Here is a 10,708-nt window from a genome sequence, read left to right as displayed (position 1 = left end):
TAAGAGGTCCTATCAGGTTGGCAAGAGGCGGGTGTTCGAAACTTTTTTTTTTAATTTCAGAGATCCAGGAACTGGGTTTAGTGTTAATTGTCAAAGCACAGTTGCTGCTTTCACCGCCTTTAGTCCCGAACCGCTCGAACTGAACACGCAGCGTACCCGACGGCAGGGTAACTGGGAGACGCTGCGCACGTGGGCGGAGGCGGGTCGCGGGCGCGCGCTCGGGGGCGTGACCTCCGGGAGACGCCGGAAGCCGTTGCGCCGGAGCGTCCGGTTCCGGGAGCCGAACTTGTGCGTCCCTGTCAGGTGAGTGTATGGGGGCGTCCCTCCGCCTCGATATCGGATTCGTCCTTGCGAAGCCCCGGACGTGTTGAGCCGCGTGGGGCAGCCAACACCGGCCCTGGTTCCGGCTGGAGGACACTCTGTGCCTGGGGAGGTTCGGGGCTGCGCGGCCGGGAGCAGACGTCTGTCTGGGAGGCTCCGGAAAGGCCGGCCCCAAGGCCCGCAAGACAGGACCCTGTCCCGGGACTGGGGACCCCCTTCTTGGGAACCATAATTCCGAAGCTCTGACTAAACCAAGGCCGCCAGCACTGTGTGAAGCGAAGTGGGATTTCGCACTCAGTTTTGCCAGATTAACACGAAAACATCAATAATTTTCTAGCTGTGACTAGTAACTTTTCCTCTCCCACAGGTTGGATCATATGTATTCAAGTATGGAAAAACGGTGCCAAGTGATAACTTGAAAATTTGCTTTAGGTTAGGGGCCACATACATGTATTTAATGCCGGATTTGGAGGAACCTTCCTCCATTAAGTGCAAGCCTTCATTCCACACACACCCCCCAGCAATTATATATTCTTACTTATCAGCCTTCATTCCACACACACACACCAGCAATTATATATTTTTACTTATCTCCGTAACATACTCTACACTTTTCATATTTGTTGTATTTATTGATTGCTCCTACTAGAATGAACACTCCATGATGGCAGGGATCTTTGTACGCTAATGCGTCTCAAACACCTAGAACAGTTTCTGTACAAGGTAGGCCTCTAAAAAATATTTGTGGATTCAGTGAATTAATAAAATTAGTTACCCTGCTTACAGGTCTTCTTTCTTGTGTGCGTTCTTCGAAGTATATGCCGTGTATCCCTTTATCACTTAATTCTTATTCCCCAGGGTGCCCTCAGAAGCCTCCAGTTGAAACTCCAGCAGAAGCCAGGAATGATGGCCGTGGACACAAGAAAGTCTGCTGGCCAGCTGTTCCAAGCCCCATGGGGTCAGCAGGGCCTGTGATGGTGAAAGTGAAGTTGGAGGAAGACCACCTCAGGAATCAGGGTCTCAGCCTTCCAGAGAACCAGCCTCCTGCCTGGGAGATCTTCAGGCAGCAGTTTAGACACTTCTGCTACCAGGATTCCCCTGGTCCCCAAGAAGCACTGAGCCGGCTCCGGGAGCTCTGCCATCAGTGGCTTAGGCCAGAGACACATACCAAGGAGCAGATCCTGGAGCTGCTGGTGCTGGAGCAGTTCCTCTCCATCCTGCCCCAGGAGCTCCAGGCCCAGCTGCAGGAACATCATCCAGAGAGTGGGGAGGAGGTGGTGACCATGCTGGAGAATCTGGAAAGAAAGAGAAATGTACACATAGGAAGAGACTAGTATGATGTGGTTGCAGGGAACTGGGAGCAAAACTTTCTCAAGTGTGAAGGCTCTGAGAGAACAGTGGGAAAACCTAGCATTCAGCAGGGAACTGAGCTTCTTGCTAAGCCAGTCAGGAGGGGAAGAAGGGGAAGGGTGGGAAACAGCAGATTCGGGGATGGTGAGTAAAGATACTGAAGGCATCGTGCTCCTTTACTGGTCATTCATCGTTCACAGCAGCAAAGACGTAGGTGGTATCACACATGACAACTAAGTTCGGTGAGGTTGTGTAACTTAGCCAAGGACACATAGCCAATAAATGAAGTGACAGAAACAATATTTGATCAAACTTTACTTTGCTTACCTTTCTGGCTGCCTCTCAGCACCCTAGGGCCTGGTTTCTAGCTTCTTCCTCCTAATCTTTGTTGGGGGATGTTTCTTGGGGACTCCTCCCTGAGGTTTGGTTCCTGTTAAATTCATGATATCCTTACAGGCCTAATGAGTGCTGCTTGTCTCTAGCTTTCAGCCTGTGCTCTGGAACAGAAGATCCTTTTGCAGACAGTGACACTTAAGACACTAGATGAAGAATCTTCATGTACCAGAGTTCAACCTCCAGCAGTCCAGTTCAAGGGCAAAGGACCTTAGCCCCACGCATCAGAGGAAAGAGGTGAGGCAAGAATTTCTCTAAGGAATTTGGACTGAAATCAACTCCCCTTTGGGTTTTTTGTGGAGTGTGACTTGTTAATTCCTTGTGATGAGAGTTGTTAAAGAGTGACAGAGCTGACATTTTAGGTAATAATTATTAACAGGTGATAAGTCATCTCAGAACAACCTCAGCAGTATGTCGGTTTTAAACATCCACAGTTGAATTTTCTGCAGATTGTCTATAGCAAATGTTACTTTCAAGTATTTTGATGCTTACATAAATAGACCCTGATAGGATATTAACATTGTAAAACTACATTGACTTTTTTGAAAGTTACCTCTTATTATTACCAGAGAAGTATATATGCATTGTAGAAAGTTAGAAAATACAGAGTTGCAAAATAAGAAAGCAAATCATGATATTCTTATCACCCAGAGATTACGATTGATGACTTTTTATTTTATATCTATATATCTTTTATGTGCACATGTGTGTATACACACATACACACATTCCTTTCACCAAAAAGGGATCATTTCTATGTGCTATTTTATAATCTATTTTGCTCAGTTAATAATCTTCCCTTTTCCCTGTCAATACATCTTAATGTTATCTAAACTCAATCCAAATTCAAACTGGTCCATTTTTTTCCAAAATGTCTATAAAGTTGATTTGTGCAAACCAGGATAGAAGCCAGGGTCACATAACACATCTGGTTGTTATGCCTTTTAATTCTTTTTTACTTTAGAACAGTTTCACTGTCCCATTTTCCCTCTCACAGCCCAGACTTTTTGATGAGCCCAGGCCAGTCTCTTTCCCTCTGTATTTTTCTGGTTGCTTCCTCATTGTATCATTTATTTTGCTGCCCCTGTACCCTGGATTTCCATAAACTGGAAAAAAGATTGAAAGACTCAAGTTAAACATTTTTGGCTAGAATTAATATTAGGTAAGTAGACATGAATTCCTGGGTGACCCACTATAAAAGCCCTGGCTGGCTTAGGATGATGACAGTATGATCCCTCCATTGAACAGCTAATTTTCCCCCTTGTAATGGTGTGGTGTCACTTTGGCAGTTTGTGAATGGCCAGTTTCCTATCAACAAAATACAAAATATTTGAGAATTCTTGTGTGGGTCAACCATTTTATTAAGGGTTACAGAATGATTTTATAATTCTTTCATTCCTTCTGCATTATTAACTGACTTTCTTCTTTATAGTAAAGAAACGGTCAAATCATCTATTTGTTGATTAGATTGACTTGACTTCATATTAGACAGTCAAGATTGACGCTTAGTTTTCCCCCTTTATTTACCAATTTTCATATTCAAGGAATGGTTTAATAGGTACCTCAAATGGCAACGTGAGATTTTAGGACTTTCTCTGTGTTAGTATCATTATGGACTTAGTAATTTTCATTGAGTCAGTGTGTTTCAATCTACCAGTTATTACTCTTTTTAATGCTCAGACTGACACATCTTTGCCTTGTATGGATGTCTCACATCTTGCCCCTGTCTCTTTTTGCCATGACCCTATGAATTTTGAATCCTTGCTTTCTGAACAAAATTAATTGTTCCAGGCTCACCTTGTACTTTCCCTAGACCCAGATTTGGTATCAACCCTTAATGAAGGAGCCTTGATTCTTCTTAATGGAGAATGCTACTGAGGTATAAAATCTGGGTGCTAGGGGAGTTCTTTACCACTAGGGTAACAATATTTCTAGCACATTTTATGGGTAGAGCTAGAAGTACATTTTTTTTTCCTAAAAAATATGAGTTCACAATGGTGTATTCACACTACAATGTTCCATTATTTTTCTATATTTTATTTCTGCATTTATTTTTGTTAATTCCTACCTTATGTTCTCACTTGTTTTTTAAATTTATTTATTTTACATTGTAGTAATTTGTATCAGAGGTGTTCCCAGGAAGCATAAGGAAGGGGAATGAGACACAGAAGGGAGAAAAGCCAGTAAAGTGTTCCTAAATGAGCAAGTTATCTTGGTTAATTAGTTGTCCTTTTTATTTTTTAACTTTTGAGCTGGATTGATCTATATATCTGTTACTAATATAAATATTTGATGCTACAGATGAACACAGGTTTTGATGAATCCCAAATGTTTTGAAATGTAGTGTTTTTGTTATTTTCTAGAAAATCAGAAATGTATGCTTGTATTTTGCCTTTGAACCAATAATTGGAAATTTTAAAATTTTCAGATGGAAGGGCTTATTTTCTGATTTTGTTATTAATTTTAGATTTATTCTATTGTAATCAGAGAATGTTTGTGTTGTTTTTACACCTTTGGGACTTTATTATGGTTTTCCTATGACCCAAAAACTAGTTTTCATTAAAGGTCACTGCACATCTGAAAAGATGTTCTATTTTCAGGATACAGAGCTTGATACACATATTTATCCATAAGATTTAATTTTGTTGATTTCATTTTGTAAATCTTCCGTATCTTTATTTTTTTGCCCATTTGGTGTTTTTTCAGACAGAGAAAGGATGATTAAAGTCTGTTATTTGTTTTGTCTCTTTATGTCATCTATAATTTCTGCTCTAGGAAAGTTGCTCCTCTGTTATTTTCTGCGTAATTAGACATATCTGTTCCATTGTCACTGTAAATTGTATATTTAGCATTATAAAGTTCTCTTCTTTGTCTAATTTCATGCTTTTGGCCTGAATCTCTCCTTTTTTCTGAAACTGAGATCATGATGCCTTCTTTCTTTTATTTGCATAATTTTCTCTTGTTCATCATTTATTCATAACTTTTCTCTATCATTTTATTTTAGATGTGTTTCTTGTATATATAATAGAGTTGGGTTTTGCTCTGTGACCAAATCTATTTTTTTTCTTTTTCTTTTTTTTTTTCTGGCCACGCTTTGCTGCTTGCAGGATCTTAGTTCGCCAACCAGGGATCAAACCCGGGTAGTGAAAGCGCCAAGTCCTAGCCACTGAACCACCAGGGAATTCCCTAATTCTTTTCTTTTAATAGTTAAGTTAAGCCATTTGCGTTTATTGATAATAAGTATGAACATATATATACACATATGCATAAATATTTATCTGTGTGTGTTCATGTATGTATGGATATACATATACATGCATATGATTTTAAGTGTGTGGTTTGTTTTCCCTCCTCTTTTTTAAATTGTAGTAGTTCTTATAGTTAGGAAGCTTTGTATTTTTGTAGTAGTGGTACATTAGTTATCAATTGCTGCTTAATGAATTACCACAAACCTAGCAGTTAAACGACTCACGTTTATTGTCTCATAGTTTCTATGGGTCAAGAGTCTGGGTATGGCTTACCTGGGCCCTCTACTTCTGGGTCTCTCACAAGGTTGCAGTCAAAATGCCAAAGATGGGATCTCATCTGAGTTGTGACTGAAGGATCCACTTCCACCCTCACATGGATGATGGCAGGACTCAGTTCTCTGTCAGTCACTCACACAGACACAGGGCCTCAGTTCCTTGCTGGCTACTGGCCATAACCCACCTTCAGTTCCTTGCCACATGGGCTTCTTCATATGGTGGCTTTCTTCATCAAAGCCAGCAAACCAGCAAGGGAGAGTGTCAATAGAGAAAATCTCATAGTAGGTGGAACTTACAGTCTTAGGTAATCACAGAAGTGACATCCTATCAATTTTACCATACTCTATTGGTAACTTGGCCATGCTTTATTCTTTCTCACTCCCACACCTGTATTACTCCCATTCCTTCTACTTGGCTGACCTGTTTCTCTGAACCCCTGACACTAAATAAAGAAAAAATATAAAATCCTCTGTTAAATCTAAAATAAAGATTAACCCTCCTACCTGTCTGTTTCTTAATTTTGAGTTGCCTTTTCTCCTCGAGTTATATGATGTGTTGTTTCAGATGGTGGTGTGAGGACTGAGAACCTGACATTAGAAGTGAAGCAGGAACCTTATGAAGAAATATTATGGTGTAGGGAGGGGTCTGATGGACATCATGAAACTGTGTGTCAGCATGCCACATACAGAGGAGACAGTGAGCCTAGTGGAAGTTTGGAGTTGCAGGATGAGGATGCCACAGGTGAAAAAACATATGAATGTGATGAATGTAGGAAAACCTTCACTTGGATAAGAGGCCTTCAGCTGCATAGGAGGATCCACATTGGGAAGAAACCATATTCCAGTACAGAATATGGAAAGGCCTTCATCAGACATGTAGAACTTACCCAGCATCAGGGGCTTCAAAGCAAGGGAAGACCTTATCAGTGTAAAGAGTGTGGCAAAGGCTTCAGTCAGAAAGCAGCCCTCTCCCAACATCTCAAAATCCACACTGGAGAAGAGCCCCATCAATGTAATAAATGTGGCAAATTTTTTAGTCAGAGATCGGTTCTTACAAAGCATCAAAGCCTCCACACTGGAAAGAAACCTTTTGAATGTATATACTGTGGGAAAACCTGCCATAGTGCAGACCTCACTGAACATAGGCAATTCCACAACAAAGAGAAGCCTTATGAATGTAATGAATGTGGGAAAACCTTCAGGCAGTGTTCAAATCTTACTGAGCATCAGCGAATTCACAGTAAAGAAAAACTCTATGAATGTAAAGTATGTGGAAAAGCATTCGCTCAGTATGCAGGACTTAACCAACACCGGAGAATCCACACTGGAGAGAAACCTTTTGAATGTCCTGTATGTGGACGAGCCTTTAGCCGGAGCTCAGAACTTATAATACATCACAGAATTCACTCAGGGGAAAAACTCTATGAATGTGCCGAGTGTGGAAAAACCTTTAGAGTGAACTCAACCCTGGTCATACATCAGAGAATTCACACTGGGGAGAAGCCCTATAAATGTGATGAGTGTGATGAAGCCTTCAGTCAACACTCAGGCCTCAACAAACACAAGTTAGGAGGGAAGCACGGAAACCCTCCTAAACCAAGAAAATATACGTGTGATATATGCGGGAAGACCTTCACGCAGTTAACTGGCCTCAGAAACCACAAAAGAATCCACACTGGGGATAAGACCTACCAATGTCCTGAGTGTGGCAAGGCCTTCACAAGGGGAGAGCATCTTATTGAACATCAGGGGATTCACAACAAGGAGAAGGCTTATATCAATGTAAAGAGTGTGGCAAAGCCTTCAGTCAGAAGACAGGTCTTAGTCATCATCTCAAAATCCACACAGTAGAGAAACCTTTCAAATGTTCTCAATGTGGGCGAGCCTTCAGCTGTAAGTCAAATCTCAATAAACATAAGAGAGTCCACTCTGAGGAAAAATCCTATACATTTAAGTAGTGTGGGAAGGCATACAAGCAGAGAGCAATACTGATCCAACATCAGAGAGGCCACATCCTACAAAGCCCCAGCAGTGGTGAATGAAGCCTGCAGTAGAAGCTCGGTTCTGATTAAGCACCAGAGAATCCACTAAAATGACTCCTTGCCAAGGTGTTTGGTGACAACTTCAAGTAGAATTCAGAATTTTTTAAAATTGAGATAAAATGTTTCTTGAACTTCCTTATTTAAAGAACGTCAGAGATAACACATTGAAAAGTTGTTTAAAGGTCATAAGTGCTGGAAAAATTGAGATTTTGGAAAAATAAACATCAACAAGAAATTTACCTGTGATTACCTTTGTTAAATGCAGTGTCATTTAATACAGTGAAAAGGTACACAAGGGCAGCTGTAAAAAATATATTTTTTATACTGAATTCAAGAATATGTTTTGCTTTTTCAAATCATTCTGATTTCTAACTAGCCTTAGCCTAGTCTAATGTTGAAATTGCTTCTCTTAGTACCAGTTGAGGTCACAGGACTATCCGAGAGCTTAGAATGTGTGAGATGAGTTGTCTCTGTTTCCCTCCCACCTTGGCTACCTAACCAAGCCTCTTGACCATACGTGGATGGCCTGCAGACCCTTCCTGATCCCCACCCACAGAACTAGCATTTCCTGGTGAAAAAGGACATGTTATATTCTAAGTGATATGGAGAGCATAGAGGTTTGGGCCCCCAGTACATCAAAATCTAGTGTGGCCGTCATGGCTAAAGCACAAAGCATACATTTTGATTGTGAACACAGCTCCTTGAGCTCACAACAGAGGACAAAAGAGAAGAAGGGAAAGCAAGCCTTTCATTCCAGCATTTTCCATCTCCTACAAAGTATATACAACTGAAACCTCTTTCAGCTTCAGCACTGCCTATATCCCTCAGTCAATGTAGTGAGGGACTTTGCTGAAGCTGATGATAGTTTTCAAGTACTGGAAGAATATTTCCTCATTTTTGTGACTGCTTCTGACTTCTAGAGTTACAGTATTTATAGGGCAACATAATTCCCTGTCAATAGAAACTCTGGCCCAGCTGTGGTAAAAAAATTTTGGTGAATTTAAGTCTCCCTTAGGCTATCTAGTCTGCTAATTTGTCATTCTTTCGCTTTTCTTTTCTGCTCTACTGCCTCTGATCCTCTGAATATAAGACTCTTAAAACTTTCCTGGTCATAGAGAATGTTTCCCATTGTCTCTTTTTATAGGTTTTTGTTTGTTTGTTTGTTTGTTTGTTTTGGCGGTACGCGGGCCTCTCACTGTTGTGGCCTCTCCCGTTGCAGAGCACAGGTTCCAGACGCGCAGGCTCAGCAGCCATGGCTCACAGGCTTAGCGGCCATGGCTCATGGGCCCAGCCGCTCCACGGCATGTGGGATCTTCCTGGACCGGGGCACAAACCCGTGTCCCCTGCATCGGCAGGCGGACTCTCAACCACTGCGCCACCAGGGAAGCCTTCTTTTTATAGTTTTTACCTCTCACTTCCATGGTGAATAGAAGTGGCGTTTCTCTTACAGGCCAGTGATATTTAACTATCTCCAGGTTCCAGCCTATCCATATAAATACAATGTTTTCTTAAAAGAAATGGCAAATATGGGAGCATCAAAAGTTATTAAATGTTGTGTCAGTCCTTAAAACCCAACTTAAGTGTGAATTGCCACAAGTCCAACACTTTTTTGAGATGTAATTGACATAACATTATATTAGCTTCAGATCTACAACAAAACAATTCAATATTTGTACATACTGTGAATCACCACAATAAGTCTAGTTAATATCCATCAACATATACAGTTAAATTTTTTTTCTTTTGATGAGAACACTTTAAGATCTACTCTCTTAGCAACTTTCAAATATACAGTACAGTATTAACTATAGTCACCATGCTGTACATTACATCCCCATGACATTTATTTTATAACTTGAGGATTGTACCTTTTGACACCCTTCACCCATTTCACCCCTACCCTCTCTCCCAACTCTGGCAACCACCAATCTATTCTCTGTATCTGTGAGTTTGGTTTGTTCTTGTTGTTTTAAATTCCACATATGAGATCGTGTGGTATTTGTCTTTCTCTCTCTGACTTATTTCACTCAGCATAATGTCCTCAAGTTGTTGCAAATGGCAAGATTTTCTCTTTTATGGCTGAACTGTATACACACACACAACATTTTCTTTATCCATTCATCTATTGATGGACACTTAGGTTGCTTTCATGTGTTGGCTATTGTAAATAATGCTGCAGTGAACAGGGGCGGGAGGAGCATTGCGGGCTGGTGCAGATATCTTTTTGAGTTTATGTTTTTGTTCCCTTTGGATAAATACCAAGGAATGGAATTGCCGGATCATGTTCTATTTTTTGAGGAATCTCAATACTGTTTTCCATAATGGCTGCACCTATTTACATTCCCATCAACAGTGTACAAGCATTTCCTTTTCGCCACATCCTTACCAACACTTATTTCTTGTCTTTTTGATAATTGCCATTCTAACAGGTGTGAGGTAATATCTCCTTGTGGTTTTAATTTGCTTTTTCCTGATGATTGGTGACATAGAGCTCCTTTTCGTGTACCATGAAAAGGTACATGAAAGGTCATGTACCATGACCATCCGTATATCTTCTTTGGGAAAATGTCTATGCAGATCCTCTGCCCATTTTTTAATGTTTTCTTTTTTTTCCTTTTGAGTTGTATAAGTTGTTTATACATCTTGGATATTAACCCCCTACCAGATAAGTGATTTTGCAGATATTTTCTCCCATTTCGTAGGTAGGTTGCCTTTTCATTTTGTTGATGGTTTCCTTTGCTGTGCAGAAGCTTTTTAATTTCATGTAGCCTCACTTTTTTTTTCTTTTACATTTGTTTCCTCTGCTTTTGGTGTCAAATCCAAAAAATCATCACCAAAACCAGGATCAAGGAGACTACCCCCTATGTTTTTTCTAGGAGTCTTACGGTTTCAGGTCTTATATTCAGTCTTTAATCCATTTTTACTTAATTGTTGTGTATGGTGTAAGATAGTGGCCCAGTTTCATTCTTTTGCATGTGGTGGTCCAGTTTCCTTAACACTATTTATTGAAGGGACTGTCTTTCCCCGTTGTATATTCTAAGATCCTTTGTTGTAAATTAATTGATCATATATGCATGGG

The 10,708-nt window shown here is 40.5% G+C and overlaps 1 protein-coding gene across 1 annotated transcript; it reads left to right on the top strand.

The window, feature by feature from the left end:
* Nucleotides 1-311: 311 nt before the first annotated feature.
* On the top strand, nucleotides 312-7,970 carry LOC105748905 (zinc finger protein with KRAB and SCAN domains 7-like). Its single transcript, XM_049716159.1, has 4 exons — nucleotides 312-1,044; nucleotides 1,180-1,654; nucleotides 3,062-3,084; nucleotides 6,153-7,970. Exons 2-4 carry the CDS (start codon nucleotides 1,275-1,277, stop codon nucleotides 7,436-7,438), a joined length of 1,689 nt encoding a protein of 562 aa, XP_049572116.1. The 5' UTR covers nucleotides 312-1,044; nucleotides 1,180-1,274; the 3' UTR covers nucleotides 7,439-7,970.
* Nucleotides 7,971-10,708: the final 2,738 nt, after the last annotated feature.

Source organism: Orcinus orca, chromosome 10, assembly GCF_937001465.1.
Source record: "Orcinus orca chromosome 10, mOrcOrc1.1, whole genome shotgun sequence".
Lineage (NCBI taxonomy): Eukaryota > Metazoa > Chordata > Mammalia > Artiodactyla > Delphinidae > Orcinus > Orcinus orca.
Note: the sequence above shows the minus strand (reverse complement) of the source record. Positions and strands in the feature narration are given on the sequence as shown.

What these genes read in the sequence shown, in the direction of transcription:
- LOC105748905 (XM_049716159.1), top strand. Translation starts at nt 1,275, where the DNA reads ATGGGGTCAGCAGGGCCTGTGATGGTGAAAGTGAAGTTGGAGGAAGAC. An exon ending in GTACACATAGGAAGAGACTA is followed by an intron (nt 1,655 to 3,061) that starts GTATGATGTGGT and finishes TCCCTCTCACAG; the next exon opens with CCCAGACTTTTTGATGAGCC. An exon ending in AGACTTTTTGATGAGCCCAG is followed by an intron (nt 3,085 to 6,152) that starts GCCAGTCTCTTT and finishes GTGTTGTTTCAG; the next exon opens with ATGGTGGTGTGAGGACTGAG.